This window comes from Coregonus lavaretus (genome assembly GCF_964263955.1).
Source record: "Coregonus lavaretus genome assembly, chromosome: 27".
NCBI classification, from domain to species: domain Eukaryota; kingdom Metazoa; phylum Chordata; class Actinopteri; order Salmoniformes; family Salmonidae; genus Coregonus; species Coregonus lavaretus.
In genome coordinates this window covers 10,503,574-10,525,906 of record NC_140014.1, presented here as the reverse complement: position 1 = coordinate 10,525,906, position 22,333 = coordinate 10,503,574, and the positions used below count along the sequence as shown (strand labels likewise).

The following is a 22,333-nucleotide window of genomic DNA, read 5'->3' as shown; positions in this document are numbered from 1 at the left end:
TGTCATATTCCCTCTCCACCTGTCTTTGTCTATGGTCTTTGTGTGCCGTGATGCTTGAGTTGATGCTTTTATCACTAATTCATAAGATAAGGTGGACACAATGACCTGAGTGTAGCGTTGCAGAGAAAAGAGCAAGATCTTTTCAGCTTAATGACACAAATGTGCTTTAATAAAACATAAAATCATGAGGAAAGTTAGGCAATATGAGCCAATATATTACAATGCTGTGAGGAAGGGAACGTAGTCAAGTTTTCCTTTTTATTCGAATGTCTTTAACAGATTCATCCCTACTATGAGCAGTGAAAGATACGTGTATTCAGGACACTCATTCATTCGTCAGTTATCGTTTTCTGGAATACATCCCTTTATCTCGTGTTTCCAAAAAGTATTTGCTTGGCACAGTTTCAGTCAATTTTTTATATAACTTGAGAAATCATCCAAATTCATTTAGGACTGTTGAAAGCAAATCGTATTGAGAACAGTGCAAGTGGCATTTGCAGAATCGTCATGAGTCATGCATGGTTTTCTTTGTCTTTCCATGTGCTGTTATCCCTCACCTGTTCACATGGAAGCATGTTTGACTTTCTTTTGGATATGTCAACATTATAATTATTGCTTTTCTTCAGTTGTAAATGTGCAATGTCAAATATAATCCCAATTTGTTTGTAAGCGCTCCTTAACCCCTTTTTGTGCATTGCGGTGGGACTCAGACTAAGTATTAAGGAAGCGTTTTCTCTGCCTGCCTTCACAGACCCAGCTGAACCTACTGCTGGAGAAGCTTCACAGCACTGTGAGTATCTGTCCCATACCTGTTGTCCTCTCTCACACACTGGTAGTCAGGAAGTGGCCTCAGATTGGATGTGATCGATGGATATGTAATGGATATGATTTGCCTGTCTTTCAAAGGGCTCCAGCTTCATTCGCTGTGTAAAACCCAACTTAAAGATGGTGAGCCACCATTTTGAAGGAGCCCAGATTCTGTCTCAGCTGCAGTGTTCAGGTATGGGCTAGGAGAGTAAGAACATACTCTCAAAACAATCATTAATACAATCACATTGTAAAAAAAAAAGTAAACATTAGTTCATTATCAGTTATAAAGATTAGAACAGACACACACACACACACCTCTTTTGGTTTTGGTTCCTTTTCAAGACATTTCTCTCCCCTTTCCTCACCAGGCATGGTGTCAGTGCTGGACCTAATGCAGGGCGGCTTCCCCTCCCGAGCCCCCTTCCATGAGCTCTACAACATGTACAAACAATACATGCCTGACAAGCTCACACGACTGGACCCCAGGCTCTTCTGCAAGGTGGGGGGCTCCCCCAAACACAGCATTACATTTCATATGTAACCTTGCATTACTCAGATGTTTATACATTTACGAGACGTCGACTGATGGTTTTGGTTCTTGCTCCTCTGCAGGCTTTGTTCAAAGCACTGGGGCTGAATGAGAATGACTACAAGTTTGGGTTGACCAGAGTATTCTTCCGTCCTGGGAAGGTAAGCACTGCTTTCTGCTGTCTTTTTAATACTCTGCAGCAGTGTTTCCTAAACTCTGTCCTGGGGACCCTAATAGGTGCACGTTTTTGGTTTCGCCCCAGCACTACACAGTTGATTCAAACAATCAACTCGTCAAGCTTTGATTTTTCAAATCAGCTGTGTAGTGCTGGGGCAAAAACCAAAATGTACACCCATTAGGGTCCCCAGGACCGAGCTTGGGAAAAGCTGCTCTACACTCTATACATGATTCACATAGGCCCAAATGACCTTGAGTGATTCTGTTGTTGTCCTGTTTCTGGGTCAGTTTGCAGAGTTTGACCAAATCATGAAGTCAGACCCAGACCACCTGGCAGAGCTGGTGAAGAAGGTCAACCAGTGGCTGGTCGTCAGCCGCTGGAAGAAGGTCCAGTGGTGTGCCCTTTCTGTCATCAAACGTACGTCAACCCCCCTGACTCATACTCATACTGAGCTGGAGGACACACTGTGGAACCTCCTCGTTAACAATAATAAAGTATTTAGTTGTTAGGGACAGATACAATTAATAATCTGTTGCATTGCACCATCATGCTTGAGCTGATTTGCAGCATTAGGCACTAGACAGGCTTTAAAATGGTGAATAAGAAAATAAAGGAATATAACTTTGAAAAGAGCCAACGTAACAAAAAAAAGTTTAAACGATTTCTGCTGAGTCAGGAGTTGCTAAACTTCCCCTTCATGATATGTCATATTTGAGGCTATATGCACTGCTACGGCTGGCTGCACTTCCATTTCTTTTCCTTCAAAAAACTCCAACTTAATATCCCTACAAGTTCAGTCAACAGATCATAGGGAATGTAGCTTTAGCTCTGTTTGTGTGAATAGGCCCAATACTATGCTGATGATTGGATTTGAGGATGTATTTGTCTCTTCTCTCTCTCCCTCTTACTCACTTTCTCTCGCTCTCTCTCGCTTTCTGTCTTACTCACTGACTTTCTCTCTCTTGCTCTCGCTCTATCTCTACCCCCCCAGTGAAGGAGAAGATGAAGTATCGTGCTACTGCCCTTATTAAGATTCAGAAGACCGTCCGCATGTGGCTCTGTAAGAGGAAACATAAGCCACGGTGGGTACACACAAACACACATTCTCTTTCTTTGAAAGTCCTTCACACTCTGTGCCTTTTGATAGCTTCTCCACATTGTGCAGTTAGAAGTTCAAATCAATCTGGAGAGCTCAGCCGTGAGTCCTGGCACGCTCTGTCACCATATTGCATTAAGAAATGTTAGTCTTACTGTATTACTTTTGAAAATACAGTATGTAGTTTTCATATTGCTTTTGGAAAATACAGTGGGGAAAAAAAGTATTTAGTCAGCCACCAATTGTGCAAGTTCTCCCACTTAAAAAGATGAGAGAGGCCTGTACTTTTCATCATAGGTACACGTCAACTACAGACAAAATGAGATTTTTTTTCTCCAGAAAATCACATTGTAGGATTTTTAATGAATTTATTTGCAAATTATGGTGGAAAATAAGTATTTGGTCAATAACAAAAGTTTCTCAATACTTTGTTATATACCCTTTGTTGGCAATGACACAGGTCAAACGTTTTCTGTAAGTCTTCACAAGGTTTTCACACACTGTTGCTGGTATTTTGGCCCATTCCTCCATGCAGATCTCCTCTAGAGCAGTGATGTTTTGGGGCTGTCGCTGGGCAACACGGACTTTCAACTCCCTCCAAAGATTTTCTATGGGGTTGAGATCTGGAGACTGGCTAGGCCACTCCAGGACCTTGAAATGCTTCTTACGAAGCCACTCCTTCGTTGCCCGGGCGGTGTGTTTGGGATCATTGTCAAGCTGAAAGACCCAGCCACGTTTCATCTTCAATGCCCTTGCTGATGGAAGGAGGCCCCATTCATTCTTTCCTTTACACGGATCAGTTGTCCTGGTCCCTTTGCAGAAAAACAGCCCTAAAGCATGATGTTTCCACCCCCATGCTTCACAGTAGGTGTGGCCGCAACTCGGCATTCTTTGTCCTCCAAACACGACGAGTTGAGTTTTTACCAAAAAGTTCTATTTTGGTTTCATCTGACCATATGACATTCTCCCAATCCTCTTCTGGATCATCCAAATGCACTCTAGCAAACTTCAGACGGGCCTGGACATGTACTGGCTTAAGCAGGGGGACACGTCTGGCACTGCAGGATTTGAGTCCCTGGCGGCGTAGTGTGTTACTGATGGTAGGCTTTGTTACTTTGGTCCCAGCTCTCTGCAGGTCATTCACTAGGTCCCCCCGTGTGGTTCTGGGATTTTTGCTCACCGTTCTTGTGATCATTTTGACCCCACGGGGTGAGATCTTGCGTGGAGCTCGACTGTGTGTGACTGTTTGAGGTTGTGGACAGGTGTCTTTTATACTGATAACAAGTTCAAACAGGTGCCATTAATACAGGTAACGAGTGGAGGACAGAGGAGCCTCTTAAAGAAGACGTTACAGGTCTGTGAGAATCTTGCTTGAATCTCACAGTTACAGGTCTGTGAGAATCTTGCTTGTTTGTAGGTGACCAAATACTTATTTGCAAATAAATTCATAAAAAATCCTACAATGTGATTTTCTGGATTTTCTTTTCTCAATTTGTCTGTCATAGTTGTTGTGTACCTATGATGAAAATTACAGGCCTCTCTCATCTTTTTAAGTGGGAGAACTTGCACAATTGGTGGCTGACTAAATACTTTTTTTCCCCACTGTATATATTGCTTTTGTGAATGGGTCCATCCGGTTGATGAGTTTTTGAATTGACTTGTTATCATGGACTGCTCAGGACCCTAGAAAATGTGTGATAGGTCGTTTCACAGATAAAGCCAAAGGCAGCTGAGAGTTCTGTTTTTCATTTGAAATACATTTGCAAAAAAATGTAAAAGCATGTTTTCACTTTGTCATTGTCTGGTATTGTGTGTAGATTGGTGAGAAAAAAATTCTGATTAATACATTTTGAATTCAGGCTGTAACACAACAAAATGTGGAATAAATCAAGGGATATGAATTCTTTCTGAAGGCACAGTATATGTTCTGTGAATAGGTTATTATGTAGCTTGCACAAAACGACCTAATAGAGTTGAAATGTGAGTTCACACAAGAAACCATTTTCAAGCATAAAAACTAATATAGACTTTTATTAATCTCAACCAAAACGATGTGTGTGTTTTGGCACGTGCGCGTTTTAGTGCTCACACTTATATGTGGTTGCACGTATACTTTAATGTGCTCCTACGTGTGTGTGTTCATATGTATGTGTGTGTTGCGGCCACAGCATCGATGGCATGGTGAAGGTGCGTAACCTGAAGACACGGATGGAGCGATTCAACGAGGTAGTGGGTGCACTGAAGGAGGGCAAGCAGGAGATGGCCAAGCAGATCCAGGAGCTGGGGGCCTCCATCGACACCCTCATGGCCAAGATTAAGGTGAGGGCAGCTCTGGGGTGAAGTTGCTCTTAGGCAGAGATCTAGGTTCAGCTCCTAATCAGGGAATTGCAAAACTGACCCAAGATCAGCGTCTAGGGGCAACTTCACCCTAAACCGAGAAGGCCAGGGTGACTCACCTCTCTTACTTGTCTAATCCCACAGATCTCATCTCTCTGTCATCTCAGCAGGAAGCCATTTCCTGGGTGTAATGATGTCATGTCGTAGCATTGTGAGGACAGAGGTAGAGTTACGAGATAAGTGGTTTGGGGTCATGAAGTCTACATTCCTTATGTCAAGGTAGATTAGTGATGTTTAGGATAGCATGAGTGATGGGCAGGATAGTGACTTGGGGTAAAGAGTGATGAACATCAAAGACAGGGAGTGCCCATGGAGACTGGAGACTTACCAGATGTATGCCAGGAAGAGGGTAATAGAAGATATATGAGGTAGAGTGTTTCCTTTGTTCAAGTTAGTTCGTAACACCAAGGGCAAAGCTCTGGTCATTGTTGTAACGAACCCGGTACCGATCATTAAATATTTGCATTAACTTTCTACAAAGTGTCTAACTAAATTCTTGCATCCTTGATTACTTGAACACCCGAGAAACTCATCATAACACTGGGGTTGTTTTTGATGTTCCCTCAAAACAATTTCTGCACTGAGCAAATGTAATGTCTGCTGAGCGCTATGTTGTGAAAATTCTGGCGTGCGTTTTCTGTGAACACTGAGGCTGTACCCACTTTAAATTATAGTTTTAACAGTGGCTAAGTAGGCTACTGTGGCTATTTGATCATAATATATGCCTACCAGAGTGGCCTACCATCAAAACCCATGGAGAAAATGCATCCCATAATATTTTAACATGGAAATAGCTATTGAAATAGCTGTTCTATCATTCAGCCTACAGTATCAGCCAATGTGTGGTGTTCAATGTAGGCCTAGATTCCATGAGACTTTGGAAAAGATGCAGGGCTTGACATTATCTTGTTTAGCCACTCAAACAAGGTGACTGAAAATGTTTTTGTGTTTGATGCAAGAAACCACTTTGCAAAATAACATTCAATATTATTCCCATACCATTATTATTACAGAGAATCAGGGGGGGAAAATATGCTACCCTCTGCCTATTGGCTTCTTGGCTTATTCAAACCTGTGTCAAAATACAACACTGCCTCTTTAAGACATAAAAAAGCTCTTTACCTGACTCGATTTTCAATGATTTTCAATGATGGCTAGAAGTTTACACGTTGTGTGCTCTTCTAGGAAGCAATCACACCTCGATTGCTCACCAGAAATGAGTTGTAACTGGGCTAATAACTCACTAACTAGCAAAGAATATGAATAAATGTGCACATGAGGCTACACACGGTTATGCGCTTTGATCTCAAAACAAGCGCATCTTCTCGCGAGCGCTCGTGCCCGTCATGCAATAGAATCCTCTGACAATGCACTCTGCCTAAAACAAAATCACAGACTAAGTCTTACAGAGTTAGCTTTGTTTCGGTATGTTGCTTTGAAAGGGGCTAGTACTATGTTGATTCGATCACAATTCCCACAGTAGAGGGAAAGGTTGATAGTGTAAACTAACGGGGCCAACTGTAGTGTAGTTCAATCTCGTGCGTCTCTTCACGGGCTGGCATTTCTTCCGCGCGGCAGTCTTGGTGGAGCTTCCCGAACGCACAGCTTAGAGGGAACATTGGTTGATTCGATGTGTAATCCTCTAATATGGATAAATATGGTTAGGCAATTCCCCTGTCTCCCTCTGCTAGAAACACCAGTGTTTGGGGCCTCTAGATGTATGGCACATCAACCCAACCCACATGCTATCCAAACTCTGAAATTGATTCCCAAATTTTTTTAGTGTTGTCTGTAAACTTTGTCTTTGTAGCCAGATGCGTGTTATTGGCAGAGGTAGCTAGCTAGAGCGCCGGTAGCCATCCCTTAGACTAGATGACTGGAATCCGAACAGAACCTTTTCTGTCTCATTCTCCCTTTCTCTCCTTCCTTACTTCCCTCCCTTACTCCCTAGTTCAGTCACCTCTGTGCGTCTGCCCAACCCTGCGCTCCTCTGTTAGCCCCGTGTAGCTCAGTTGGTAGAGCATGGCGCTTGCAACGCCAGGGTTGTGGGTTCGATTCCCACGGGGGGCCAGTATAAAAAAATAAAAATTATGCACTCAAACTGTAAGTCGCTCTGGATAAGAGCGTCTGCTAAATGACTAAAATGTAAAATGTTCACTAGTGCCTGATGCTGTTCTCAGCCCTATATGAAGCCTGTAGCGTTAGCATCGCTATCTGAATTATACATGTCATAAACAATGGCTGTCATTTAGTCAGCGGCGTCAGACCCCATTCCAGCAGGGAAGACCCTCAAACCCATGGACAGTTTTAAATAAACGTTTCTATGTGCATAGGAAATTAGGAAAGTTGAATGAGATTCTGGGATATTGGGAATTTAATGTTACTTTTAACGTTTACCCCACAGGCTTTTTATTGTATCTCATTTGTTTAAGTCATCGTGAAAAAAATCTATCCTATGAAACGTATATGATGTATGCATTCATGATAATGACATGACACACTGTATGACAACACAAGTCCAAATTATTCTGATTTTAGCATATACAAAATAGTGTAATAAGCCTATCAAATCAAATCAAATAGTATTTGTCACATGCGTCGAATACAACAGGTGTAGACCTTACTGTGAAATGCTTACTTACAAGCCCTTAACCAACAATGCAGTTTTAAGAATACCTACAAAAAAAGTAATTAAAGAGCAGCAGTAAAATAACAATAGCGAGGCTATATACAGGGGGTACCGGTACCGAGTCAATGTGCGGGGGCACCGGTTAGCCTATGTGTTTATGCATAAGACCTTGACCTATGACACCACTCCTTTGACCTATGCCCCCTCCTATAGGCAACAGTAATGACCCGGAAGGAGATTGACCAGGAGTACCAGGGGCTGGTGAAGCGCTCTGAGCAACTGCTCTCCTCCATGCAGAAGAAGAAGCAGGAGGAGGAGGAGATGGAGAGGCTGCGGCGCATCGAGGAGGAGATGGCGGGGGAGAGGAAGAGAAGGGAGGAGGAGGACCAGCGACGCCAGAAGGAGGAGGACGACAGAAGGATGTAAGTGGAGGGGAAGGAAGGGTGAATAATGGTGGTATTGGGGGTACAAAAGAGAACATATATTTTTATTTATTTGTATTTAACCTTTATTTAACCAGGTAAGCCAGTTGAGAACAAGTTCTCATTTACAACTGCGACCTGGCCAATATAAAAACAACAACACAGAGTTACATATGGGGTAAACAAAACATAAAGTCAAAAATACAACAGAAAATATGGGCCGATAGTACTGGGGATTTAAGTAGTGGAGGGCTTCACTGTGTGCAGGCTTTTGGTTCTAGTGTGTTAGTGCTGGGCTGCAACAAAAGCCTGCACAGTGCACCAATAGCAGCCCTCCAGTATTGGAGTTGTCCACGCTTGCACTGTTTGACATTTACATTTACATTTTAGTCATTTAGCAGACATGACCTCTCAATTTTAAAGAAACCCCCAACAGGATATGTCCGCAGTTGATATTCAGAGATTGATCATATACATGATTCATGGTTTGATCGTGTCATTGAGGACATCTGTGATTTTAAAGTTACATGGCGTTTTGCCATTTAAAGGCATTAACCACCTCTGTCCTCTGTCATCCCTGTCCCCTCTCATTAGGAAATCGGAGATGGAGCACAAGAGGAAGCAGGAAGAAGAGGAAAGGAAGAGGAGGGAGGAAGAGGAGAGGATAATGCAGGTTTGTGACCCCTCTTAAGTGCGATTGTTGTGGAAAAGGAGAGCTTTGTTACTCACCCTTCCCTTCCCACTAAAGAGACCCTAACACTGGTCCACTTCATCAGACATTGACCTTTAATGCCTGATAGTCTCAAATGACTTTCTATGGAGCAGTAATGGATTGATTTCTTACCTGTCGCGTTTGTTGTACTGGGACCAGGGTCGTGGCATTGGTCAGATTCCCCAGTGGGCTGTGCCTGTCTTGTGATGGATCACTCCTGCTGAGTTTCTCCTTCCCCTTCCCTTCCCAGAACCACCCTCCCCCTCCCACTGTGCCTGAGTCCTCCGCTTCCCCTGATTATCATGCCCTCAATTACCGTTTGCAGTTACCTCCTTTTCTCCTCTACCGTTTCTTCCCAACCCCCTTCTGTCCTCTTCTGCCCTGTAAAATCATATGCATTTTCCTAATTTTCTCTTCCTCTGCCCTCTCTTTCCACCCTCATCCCCCTTTTCTTCTGTCCTGTATTACCATATGCTGTTCTCTCTTTCTCTCCTCCTCTGCCCTCCATTCCTAGCCTCAGGCCCCCTTTCCCGCTCTCTTTTCTTCTCTATCCCCTCATTCCCACACCCTTCTTCAGTTCTCAACCCTCCATCTCCATCAAACCTCTTCCTTCCTCATCCATCACTCCTCTTTTTCTTCACGACTGCTCTCCTTTATCCCTGTCTCTGCCTCCCCCTATTATATTGGTAGTCTTTCATCTCTAATCCCCTACTTCCTGTCTAGACAGTCCTCTTTCCCTATTCTCATCTCTCTGTAGTCCCTTCTTCCCTCTTCCCCCGCCATCCCATTCTCTCCCTCTCAACACACCAGTCTTCCCTTTTTCCTATTCTCTCCCTGTTCTCCTATTCTCTCCTATGATGGTGTCTATCCTGGGGATCACCACCGTTCACTGTCTCTAATCTACCGGGGCTGGAAGCCCTGTCAAAGCTCTCCTGCTAGTCTAGGAGTGCTAGAAGTACTGATGCTAGCTCATTTCATGGACCGCAAGCAGAGGCACCCACGTCTGCCCTCCCTTAGCTCACCCCAGCACAGCATTGATATTCATAGATCTCCACCCGTTGCTTTTAGCAGCCCGATTCACACGCACAAAGCTGAGTTTCCGAAGCGTCTCTCTAAAGTTCACTTTAGCCTTGGCTCATCCTACTTCAAAGCCTTAGAATAGTGGAAATGCGCTTTTTGGGGGGGTACCTGTGCTTTTTTCCCCTCAGAGTTTTGCTACTTTCACCTTTGCTACCTTGTTTATCGCCCTCCAACTTCCCCACAACGCCTAAAGAATCCCTCTGACCTTCCTCTCTGATTTGGCTGCCGTGTTGTTGTTGCAGTTGTCTGCTGGGTGCATGTCTGCATCGTCTAGACGTGCAATCACAGGGACAGACTCAATACCAGCTGCTTAAACCAGGATAATATGTCTAATCAGGACTCACCACACAGCAGGCCCTGTAATTGCCTAAGTTCTCCTGGCATTCAGGGCCAGTCGAGGCTCCATCGCTCCCCAGGACTGAGACAGTCTGACTCAGCCCCTGGTCCTGCTCTAATCTCAGACTCCAGAGGTGGCTGGCTTTCCCCCCAAAAAAAGTGTGAGAAGAAGAACATCCATGTTGTGTTTACTTGCTGTGTTTACAGATTAAAAGTGGCGTGTTGTGTCAATCGTCATGAAATGTTGAATCTATGGCATGTAAAAAAAAAAAGAAAATAGAAATCTTACCAAGTTTCTGCTGATAGCTGTTTGAAAGTAACTGTCTAGTGATAAAGATAGTCTATCCTTTCTCTGCTGTAGTGATGTTTCACATCGATAACAGCTTCCTCATATGAAGCCCTGTAAATGAACCACTCATGATGATGCAGTGGCGATGTTGAGAATAACGATGGTGCTGACGATGTGTGCGTTCAGGCGGAGATGGACATCCAGATAGCGTTGGAGCGAGAGGAGGACGCCCAGCGGTCGGCCATGTTGGAGCAGGAGAGGCGGGACAGAGAGCTGGCCATGAGGATCGCCCAGAGTGAAGCCGAACTCATCACCGACGAGGCCCAGATGGACCCCAGCCTGCGCAGGTACACACGGATACACAAAAGTGGACACACAAACACACACACTGTGCTGTATATCTGTGTATTGTTATTCATATATTGTAGTGTCTCAATACACAAGCCCTAGAGGAGGGTTTTGTAGGACGTACCCAAGGTTGAGTACGTGGACAAGGTTGTTGTTTAACCCGGAACATGTTGTAATATGAGCTCTAGGAGCTTCTGCAGCAGGATTTGGTAAGGATTCAACAAGTCAAATAAAAAGAGCTGTTGTATTTCTTCTAGGTCCGAAAGGAGACCTGTCCACTGCATGCATGTGTAACCAATTTTTTTTCTCCTCTTGTTCTCCCCTCTCTCAGAAATGGGTCTTTCTCAGGTCTCTATCCAGACACAGTGAGATCCATGTAAGACATTAGCCATTAGCTTAGCCTCCTGCTTCCAGTAACCTAACATAAGCCATTAATCACACTCCCCCGCATGCTTTAATCTCAACCTCAAATCTTTCATCAACCTATATCCAGGATTGTACCAGCCCATGCAAAGCCATCATAAACAATACACAAATTCTCTAACTCTTCACATTGGATCCAACCAAATAACACCACATTCCAGTCACGAATCAATCCGCCGTTGTGGTCCCGGCCCGGGGCATGAATCAACAATGCCAAGGTATAAGCACGTCTGTTATTAGCCCATCGCAAACAGATGACTATTGCGTGACAAATCTAAATAGGAACATATCATAGAACATGCCGATCTGCTTTTGATCTGTTTCTGCTGGTTCTTCTGAGTTGCACCAGTCATATCCTCATCATCATATCCTCTGTTTGCAGTGCTGGTGGACTTCAAAACCTCAAGGCAATCACAATGTATGTTCTCTGGGGCTTTTTCATACATTGTATTTGTTCTTATCAAGCATATTGATATGGCAAACATTGATATTCCATTCCTATTGTATTACATCTGATAGCTTTGCACAAATATTTGATAAAACACACAAAGCCCTCTCTTTAAACTGATCTACTACTCAGTGGGGATGTACTGTAGAATTAACTCCTAACCAACGTTCGTGGTAGGACTAATTAGCTAACTAGTTAGGACTCACACTTAACCACTCCAGTAATGATATCAGTAGCTACTACCGTCAAACAAATAGATTAGTTTAGCCATGGTTAGTTACAGTTGGAACAGAGTAGTACTGTATTTGGGTGTACTGACACTTGGCCTACCTGTTCACTCATCAGATGCAATTACTTCTTCATGACTTGTCACTGAGGGATATAATTAAGCAGCTTCCAATTCTTACAGCTGTCAACACGCCACAAGTGTCACATCAGTGTGTGACTGTCACAACACAGGCTGACATCAACGTATCAGATGGCTACACACACAGTTCATAGTGGAAGCCACCCTGGTCTCCGTGACCAATGGGAAATACGATTATACTACTGATATATGGATGTGTGTGAATCAAGAGACATTTATGTGTTATTCTGTTATAGTAATTTATGTGTGCTGGTATTAATGTGTTTATAGGGAGGAAATGGCCCTGGAAATGTCACAACTTCTGGCTTGGTGGGTAATGGAGATAAATAGTTTGTTCCCGGATCAATGATCACCTGAATCACCCAAATCGATTAATCAAATGAATCATTTCCGGAAAAAATCCAAAATTAATTGTTAAAATTGTTTAAAATCCTAGTGAGCAAAGGGAAATGAAGAGATTTTACCAATGATGTTATCTTGTTGATCAGTGTATTGAATCTTGAAATTAGACGTGTTTGTGTGTGTGCCTGCATGCGTGTGTGTTTTGGGATTAAATCTGATTGTGTGCCAGATGTGGCATTGACCACAGCTATGGCACTTTGAACACGACTAACTTTCTTAAAGCTGGTTTAAGAAAGTTACTACAAACAACAAACACTGTTTTTTCCCCTCAGACATCATTGCACCTTTTCTTTTGCCATGACGGTAAAAAAGCTCCTCAGTTTGGCAACAAAAACAATAACTGTGGTGTTGCGGCCAGTGACGCTGTTTCTCCCTACTATGGATTCCATCTTTAAAGACACAACATCAATCAAAGTGTATGCCTCATCTATAATAAGCGCTCTTTGTAAGAGCTAGTTGGCCAACGCACCTTCGAGTCGCCGTGTCTACACTCAATCCCTGTTACCCCCGGAGCACTTTGAGGGGGTGACCTGGCAACCATCCAGCGCTCAGCCCCAAAGGTCAGGTGAGCTGTCACCACAAAACACAACACAGTGTCTCGCTGACATTCTTCTGTCACTCCGGTATCTACCCAGGCTGGCCCTCCTCCCACCGGGAGGCTTAACGTCCGAAGATTGGATGAGCACCAGAAGACCCAAGGATTCCTCTACAGCGGACCAAAGCCTTGACCCTGCCACATAGACGCCCATACAGACCTGGAGGGCCACCTGTAAATAGGGGCCAAATCCTGCATGTCAGGTTATTGAGTTAGCTCTCAGAAGCATGCTGCTGGAGGGGTGTAAAGGGCTGCAGACTGTGCTTTCGGAAGCCCAGGAACACACTGACTAAGGTTAGGTGATGTGGGGACTAGGGAGTAGGTGATAGGGTGAAATGGGCACACTTAATGTCCACATGCATGTAGTCCAGCTCCCCTGCTGTCTGCTTCATCCACCTCGTAGTGGGAGTGTAATTGCCTGGGGGATGTCGGAGAACAGTGCCAAAGTCAGACATAGATTTCCCCTTTTTGCCCCACTTAGCACTTGATTGTTTTTCTGATTGTTACCAGTATTTTAGTCTTTGAAAATGACCACCAGATCACTATGGCGCGCCGATCCGAGCGGGGATTCCGAGACGTCCCACTGCTCGGACCTTTGAAATGTTGAATTACAATTCAAATTGATTCCTCTCTTCTCTTGCGGGGAATGCAGGGGTCCACAGGTGCAGGCACTCAAAGCCGCCGGCGTGAGGAAGTACGACCTGAGCAAGTGGAAGTACGCCGAGCTGCGGGACGTCATCAACACCTCGTGCGGTAAGACTTTTCCCCAACCCCTCTCACCACTACCGCTACCAAGGCCTGAGGGGCTACTCTCAGCATGGGGCCCCATCTATTCACTACACTACACTCTGAAAAAGCCCAGGGATACCTGGGCAATGTGACGAGCTCTCAGGGAGATTCATGATCCGGCTCTGTGCACCTCCATCACTCACGCCATCATTAATTCAGCCCCACTGTTAATAATTTAAAAACTGGCTGGTAACGCAACCTCTTCAAAAGTGTGGCAAAGGGGTTTTCGCCCTGCTCTAGACTTTCCTGCCTAGGCGTGATTTCCCCTATAATTTTCACGTAAAGCTAAAGTGGGAGGTAATTTCGAGGAGATTGCAACTGGGCGAAATTGACAGGGGAATTCTATTTGTTTGAGGGTGTAAGATTTAAGAGCCGACAGGAGAGTGTACATGCAGCTGCTACGTTGATGAAGGTACAGCCTTGTGGCAGAGGGGGAGATTATTACCATTAAGGTGAATTACAGTGTTTTGCCCTCTGTACCCGTTTCAATAAAAAAACATGGAGGAAAGGCTTACCGCCTCAGTCTGAATCGACATGTATGAATAGGCCAGCTGTCAGATGGGGAGTGCTTCGTACCAACACTTCCCCTAAGAGCATGCTGTGTCTCAACCGATAGTGAGCATAACACAAACACCTCAGATGATGGAAAATAGGGTCTAAGCTACAATATATATGCGAGAAATTGACATTAAAGGACCAGTTCTACCATTGGCAAATACACTACATGAACAAAAGTATGTGGACACCTGCTCGTCGAACATCTCATTCATAAATCATGGGCATTAATATGGAGTTGGTCTCCCCTTTGCTGCTATAACAGCCTCCACTCTTCTGGGAAGGCTTTCCACTAGATGTTGGAACATTGCTCTGGGGACTTGCTTCCATTCAACCACAAGAGCATTACTGATGTCAGGCACTGATGTTGGGCGATTAGTCCTGGCTCGTAGTCGGCGTTCCAATTCATCCCAAAGGTGTTCGATTGGGGTTGAGGTCAGGGCTCTGTGCAGGCAAGTCAAGTTCTTCCACACCGATCTCGACAAACCATTTCTGTATGGACCTCGCTTTGTGCACAGGGACATTGTCATGCTGAAACAGGAAAGGGCCTTCCCCAAACTGTTGCCACAAAGTTGGAAGCACAGAATCGTCTAGAATGTAGCGTTAAGATTTCCCTTCACTGGAACTAAGAGGCCTAGCCCAAACAATGAAAAACAGCTCCAAACCACCCCCACCAAACTTTACAGTTGGCACTATGCATTCAGGCAGGTAGCGTTCTCCTGGCATCTGCCACACCCAGATTCTTCCATCGGACTGCCAGATGGTGAAGCGTGATGCATCACTCCAGAGAACGCATTTTTCACTGCTCCAAAGTCCAATGGTGGAGAGCTTTACACCACTCCAGCCGACACTTGGCATTGCGCATGGTGAGCTTAGGCTGCTCGGCCATGGAAACCCATTTCATGAAGCTCCCGACGAACAGTTCTTGTGCTGACATTGCTTCCAGAGGCAGTTTGGAACTCGGTAGCTACGCGCTTCAGCACTCTGCGGTCCCATTCTCTGAGCTTGTGTAGCCTACCACTTCACAGCTGAGCCGTTGTTGCTCCTAGATGTTTCCACTTCACAATAACAGCACTTACAGTTGACCGGGGCAGCTCTAGCAATGCAGAAATTTGACGAACTGTGTTGTTGGAAAGGTGACATCCTATGACGGTGCCACATTGAAAGTCACTGGGTTCTTCAGTAAGGCCATTCTACTGCCAGTGTTTGTCTATGGAGATTGCATGGTGGTGTGCTCAATTTTATACACCTGTCAGCAACGGGTGTGGCTGAAATAGCCGAAACCACTAATTTGAAGGGGTGTCCATGTACTTTTGCATATATAGTGTTTAGTTCAAATCAAAAGGGAGCAGTCAAAAAGTGATTGAAATTAAGTGGAATGACCCTAATGCATTAATTGTGGTGGAAATGAAATTCGGCTTGGTTGTGACGACTTTGTTACATTCTCCATGGCCCTTTTTGAATTATTTACACCCATCCTGTTGCTACTTTCTCTCCTTGCTGTGAGGAAAACTGAATTGCGACCTATTTTCACAACCCCCAATTTTAATGTATTCATCGTTTCCTGAAAGGTGAAGATTAGAACTTGAGTATCATCTTGAATAGTTGGCGATTCTACGACAGTGGGAGCAGAAAATATTTTGGGTATCTCAGATTTTGTCAATTCTCACATAGAAACTTCATTGGGAGGAAGGATGTTTGACATGCTTTTGTATCACACATTTTTTGGGGGGAAATCATGATGAAAGTGGCCATTTTAGGCCCTTTTAGACCTATACATGCCAACTGTAAGACCGTGAACCGTACATGATACAGACAACATCTTGGTGTCATTATACTCCTAATAGTGTGCGTTCAAATATGGAGTGTCTAGATTCTGAAATAAAATATTTCAAGTTAATTTATTCAACATACAAATATTAATATGAATATCTCAAAACTACCCTTTTTATTTTGCTTATTTTTAGACAAATTGTTTGGAACAATATACTCTTCAAACACGTCAAATTTCCAGAGTGGGCTCTTTGGTACTTTTAATGATATTACCCATTTTCTACATACAAATGGACATTATAGGTCAATTAACCAATCACAGCCCTCCTTTAGGATTGCACATTCAGCAAGTCACCAGCAGAGGGAGTTCCCTTTTAATCCATTTACCATTCACTGTGTTGGTGGTGTTCATAAAATGTATCATAACTTCAGAATTAGCAGAGAGCTCACTCTGGAAATGTTATGTACTTCCAAAAAGTATAGTGGTGGAAAAAGTACTGAATGGTCATACTTGAGTAAAAGTAAAAACGCCTTAATAGAAAATGACTGAAGTAAAAGTGAAAGTCACCCAGTTAAAGTCTAAAAGTATCTGGTTTAAAATGTACTTAAGTGGTGGAAAAAGTACTTAATTGTCATACTTGAGTAAGAGTAAAAGTAAATGCTATACATCAAATATATTATATTAAGCAAACCAGACAATTATTTTTGTTTTATTTACGGACGGACAGGGTCACACTCCCACACTGACATCATTGATAGGTGCGTGAATTGGACCATATTGCTGTCCTTCCAGATCATTCGAAATGAAATTACTTTTGTGTGTCAGGGAAAATGTATATGAGTAAAAAGTACATATTTTCTTTAGGAATGTAGTAAAGTACAGATAACCCCCAAAGTTACTTAAGTAGTACTTCAAAGCAGTGGTATAAAGTACTTCAAAGTACTTTACACCACTGCTTAAAATGAATACATTTAAAAAGGGTTGTTTATTTCAGAATCTAAATATACTCCATATATTAAAGCACACTACAAGGATTATAATGACACCAAGATGTTGTCTGTATCATGTACGGTTCACCGACCTGAAGGTCTTACAGGATGTATAGGTCTAAAAAGGAAATGGCCAATTTCATGATTTTCTCAAAAATGGTTTGTGATACAAATGTAAGAATTTCCAGAACAATTTCAGATACCAAAAATATTTTTGGCTCCTGCTGGCATGGAATCGCCCTAATACATGAGAAATTCCCATGATTTATGAATCTGTTCGGCCCGAACAGCTAGCGCGACAGCTAAAATGAATTTATAAAAATACGATTTCAGCTAATAGGGAGAAGTATCTAACAAAATTACATTATGGCATTCACTAATCATAAAACGATTTACATATAATAGAAATGTGGCTACATTTGGACAAATATTTGTTATTCTCATTCACTGTGGTTAAGTTCTGTTGATGTCATCCCTGTGTAGATATTGAGCTGCTGGCGGCATGCAGGGAGGAGTTCCATCGCCGTCTGAAGGTGTACCACGCCTGGAAGTCCAAGAACAAGAAACGCGACACAGCCATGGAGCAGAGGGCCCCCAAATCTATCACTGACTACGGTGAGTGAGATACCCCATCCTGGGATGTTGTGCTACTGTAGGCTACCCTCCTCAACCCAGGATTGTGTTCCCGACATTAACACGTTCTGTCTTAACCCCGCTATTACCATTTCTGTGTCCATTGCAGACATGTTTTCAACAGTAGCATCCTTTTTGTCATCTCTTTCATCGGTTTTCTTTCTGTGACCATCTTTGACCTTGAAAGTTATGGTACAGCTAACTGCCAAAATAAAGGAAACGCCAACATAAAATGTCTTAATTGGACGTTGGGCCACCACGAGCCAGAAAAGCTTCAATGTACCTTGACATTGAAGTGTCTGGAACTCTATTGGAGGCATGGGACACCATTCTTCCACAAGAAATTCCATAATGTGGTGTTTTGTTGATGGTGATGGAAACGCTGTCTCAGGCACCGCTCCAGAATCTCCCATAAGTGTTCAACTGGGTTTGAGATCTGGTGACTGAGACGGCCATGGCATATGGTTTACATCGTTTTCATCCTCATCAAATGATTCATTGACCATTCGTGCTCTACGGATGGGGGCATTGTCATCCTATGTGGGCATATCCATGGTAGCCAAAATAATGGTCTGCCCAGCATTTTTATACATGACCCTAAGCATGATGGGATGTTAATTGCTTAATTTACTCAGGAACCACACCTGTGTGGTAGCACCTGCTTTCAATATACTTTGTATCCCTCATTTACTCAAGTCTTTACATTATTTTGGCAGTTACTTGTACATCCACACAGAGTACCTCATTTGCTAGCACAGTACTCATTTTCCCACTTGTCAATGTACTTTCCCAAAGGGAAAAAGTCTCACAATTGCATTTATGTGAGATTAACATGGAGGGTAAAAACCCAAGAAGAAGCAGCAATGCTTCAGTGAGCCCTTCACAGCTTCACTGTCTCTTCTCCTGATGATGATGGCGGAGGGAGATGAATGCCCACTTCATAAATAGCCCGCCTGTTCTTCCTGACATTCAATTAGTGTTCTTAAAAGCCAGGCCCCAGAACTTAGCTCCCATCTGCGTCAAAAGTATTTGTTCCAATTATACTCAGCTGCCACGACGCCTCATCAGGTTTAGCTGTGCGCTACCATGACCGCTCGCTCTATCCAGCCAAGCATGATATATTCAACTCAGACCCAGACAACAGGGGCGGCTGGAAATCATGTTTAAAGTAAATATTATTTAGTTACATGAAAGCTATCCAGTCTCCTTTGTTCGCCCTTCTTTTCCATAGATTTTCATTCCTAAGAACAGATTTTGTTGCTTTCACTGAATTTTCATCTCTTTTGATGTGAAAGCTTCTAGAAGGCATGTTGAACCCATTTTATTTGCCTTTTGTTTGGCTGCAGTTCTCTCTTCCTTCGCTAATGGAAGCAGGTCTTGGCAAGTCTGCCATATAAGAGGGGAGAAAGCAGCTTACCTGGCTTTTCACCCATAGCATTGTTTGTGTATTTTATGCCATCTTTGTTGTCTCATATTTTCAGTTTCATGTTTTTGCTTCCTTCCACCACCCTATGATTCAATCATTCAACTTAGTCATGTTCTAACATTTTGCAGATAAATTGCTTCAAACACTAATGGACTCTACTGTGTAAATACAGGATTGCTCCTCAAAAAAAATTACAAAGATTTCCACATGTATTTGCCCCAGTAATCACACAATGTCATAATAAATCAGTATTGTGGCAGTAACAAGGACATAAAACCCGCCACACACAGCCCAACAGAACCCGGCTCCAGCCGTGGCCGCCCAGCAGCAGGAGATAACCATGAACCGCCAGCAGCGCTACTTCCGCATCCCCTTCATCCGTCCCGCTGACCAATATAAAGACCCCCAGAACAAGAAGAAGGGTTGGTGGTACGCCCACTTTGATGGGCCCTGGATCGCCAGGCAGATGGAGCTACACCCAGACAAGCAGCCCATCCTACTGGTGGCAGGTGGGTCCCTCGAGCTAGATCAGCTTCATATGTTCTTTATATGTGCATTGATGTGTTTGTAAAATGAAACTCTGGGCTCTATGTCATAGAGCATGTTATGATTGTGCCAGGTAGCTGGTTTTGTGCACGTGTGAATGTGGTTATCCTATCCTAAAAAAGAATCCCTATTCAATCATATATTATCCTTTCCTGTGTGTGTATTAAATCCTTAATCCTTATTAAATCCTGTTTTTGACTGTCAGCGTCTCTCCCCTCCTTTCTCTCTCTCTTCCCCCATCCCCCCCCCCCCCCCCCATCCTTAGGGAAAGATGACATGGAGATGTGTGAGCTAAGCCTGGAGGAGACAGGCCTGACCCGGAAGAGGGGGGCTGAGATCCTGCCTCGGCAGTTTGAGGAGATCTGGGAACGCTGCGACGGGATCACGTACCTGCGAAACGCCATCGAAAGCAGGCAGGCCAGGCCCACGTACGCCACAGCCATGCTGCAGAACCTCTTCCAGTGAACCAGAGGAATGCTCAAAAGGAATGCAGTAAAGAAAGGGAAGAAAGCAGAAGCACTCCCTATTATAGCAGTCTTTGAGGCTAACGGCTATCTCACTGAGGGCATTTCAACATTTTAATTCGATTTTTGTTGATTTTTAAAAGTTGATTTCTGTCATTTCTTTGTTTTGTTTCTTTGTTAATTTGCTGTGAAAAGACATACTAATTTACGTCTCGTCCTCATGAAATGTCCTACACTTGAATGCAATTTTTACTACGAGGCCTTAAATCTATTTTATTTGGTATTAATTAGATAAGTTTCAGATCTGCACTTCCTCAAGACAGTCTTAATTGTATATTCATGTTTAGTTGTTAAATGAAATCTAAGCACTGCTGGAACTGTTGGTAATGATTGAAGAAATTATGTTACAAGTATTTGGCTTTATGACTCTTGAGCACTCTAGGAATAATTGATTGTGTCGACACATTTCAGCATGTGATTAGATATGTTAGGGTTTATATTTTCAGTATAATGCAGCTGCAATGTTCCACTTCCGATTTAGAGAAGGTTGTCTGTCTATAGGGCTGGTATTGCCATAATGCTGGGGCAGGTTGTATCCTTGATGTTGAATTTATTCTTGGTTCTGTTTGAAGAAAGCTTACTTTACTTCCCTTTGTATTTCCATGACAATGAAAGTGCACCAGCTCACATCTTTTAACAACGGACATTGCAAGACTTTTGCAATGATAGATGATTCATAGGAAGGCATATGACATGATATATTTTTGGATTGATTGATCAAAACTAAGATCTTGTTTACGACTTTGTCTAAGACTGATTTTTGCATGTCATTGTTAACCATAGATTAATTGGAGCACAAACCTCTGCGGTGTAGTAAAAATATACACTTTCCGAATGTCTTCTATTTTTGAATATGGCGTAGTGAAATAATTCTGAGTCACTGTATTTGTATTCCATAGTGACAGATAATATTTTCATCTAAGAACTCCTTTTTAAAAGAAATTGTAGAATTTGTAGGCATTTGTAAATTTATTTTCATAGAGGGAACTCACAAGCGCTTTCTGTTCACCACTAATATAAAACACTAAAAACCTAATTATCCAACCATTTTAATAACATTGTTGAAAGTTTAAGGTTTCTAGGTGTGATTTGTCTTTCAGGCTTTCAATCTAGATTGTGTGACTTCTTTTGCCGATCCTTGATGGTCTGATATGAGTAATTAATCTCATTGTGGACCCCCAGTTATAATTTATTAACAATTTCATAATGAGTATTTTCTGTATAGTAAAATAATAATGTTTGTATTACACATTCCTCAGTGTAATCTGTTTAGCTGTTTTGCCATTTCAGATTCAACTTCAATTGTATGCTGAGTATTGCACTGCAATATAGGGAATAAATGCATTCAACCTTTTATCATTGTGTAGACTGTAGTTAATAGCAAGACTTGGCCATTAAGTCAGGTCTTCTATTAGTACCTCCCTAAATGGCTTAGACTAGCTTATTGATTACAGTATCTAACAAGATGACTGATTAAGAATTAATGATTAATTCATTGTGGTCCTCATGTTTTATTACTGATCCAAATGAAGCCATGATGGGCAGTAAACATTTTGTAAATCATAATCATCAGAAAATAACAGAATCCGATGATGGAAAAACTATTGAAATGCATTGTGATTGTTAGCGATTCAATTAAATAACCAATTGACCCCCCAAAAATCTTTGTAGGAAAATACTTTATTTATCAAATGTAAAGTGTAAAAAAAAGAATGTTACACATCCTCCAAGTGTGTTTTGATCCTGTACTCAAAAGTGGTTGGTGGGATTTTATTGACCAGTAGTATAGGACTGACTTTTTCTTCACACAAATGTATTGCTACATTTTTCACCTACACAACACTAGGCTATAATCATATACAAGAGTATTGCTTCAAAACAACACGACCAGAGTCAAAAGATCACATTCATTTTCTTTTTTGGGACGCTGAACAGAAGTTAGAATAACATTAAAACAACAATCTCATCTACGGTCATGATACCACCATGAGTATCAATGTGTAAATAAATACCTCATTGTGAGGAAAGAAAACAAC

At 42.7% G+C, this 22,333-nt stretch overlaps 1 protein-coding gene across 1 annotated transcript in view; it reads left to right on the top strand.

Annotated features, from left to right (window-relative positions):
• The window catches only part of myo6b (myosin VIb), an 82,962-nt gene extending 61,311 nt beyond the window's left edge, over nt 1-21,651 (top strand). The window contains exons 19-35 of the mRNA XM_084144453.1: nt 752-790; nt 907-1,000; nt 1,179-1,309; nt 1,423-1,500; nt 1,805-1,934; nt 2,509-2,599; nt 4,782-4,932; nt 7,853-8,061; nt 8,656-8,734; nt 10,665-10,825; nt 11,158-11,202; nt 11,632-11,667; nt 12,335-12,373; nt 13,714-13,814; nt 17,652-17,783; nt 19,518-19,736; nt 20,039-21,651. Coding sequence (XP_084000579.1) covers nt 752-790; nt 907-1,000; nt 1,179-1,309; nt 1,423-1,500; nt 1,805-1,934; nt 2,509-2,599; nt 4,782-4,932; nt 7,853-8,061; nt 8,656-8,734; nt 10,665-10,825; nt 11,158-11,202; nt 11,632-11,667; nt 12,335-12,373; nt 13,714-13,814; nt 17,652-17,783; nt 19,518-19,736; nt 20,039-20,238 — 1,935 coding nt within the window. The 3' untranslated portion in view covers nt 20,239-21,651. The remainder of the gene's footprint in view (nt 1-751; nt 791-906; nt 1,001-1,178; nt 1,310-1,422; nt 1,501-1,804; nt 1,935-2,508; nt 2,600-4,781; nt 4,933-7,852; nt 8,062-8,655; nt 8,735-10,664; nt 10,826-11,157; nt 11,203-11,631; nt 11,668-12,334; nt 12,374-13,713; nt 13,815-17,651; nt 17,784-19,517; nt 19,737-20,038) is intronic.
• The last annotated feature ends 682 nt before the right edge of the window (nt 21,652-22,333 follow it).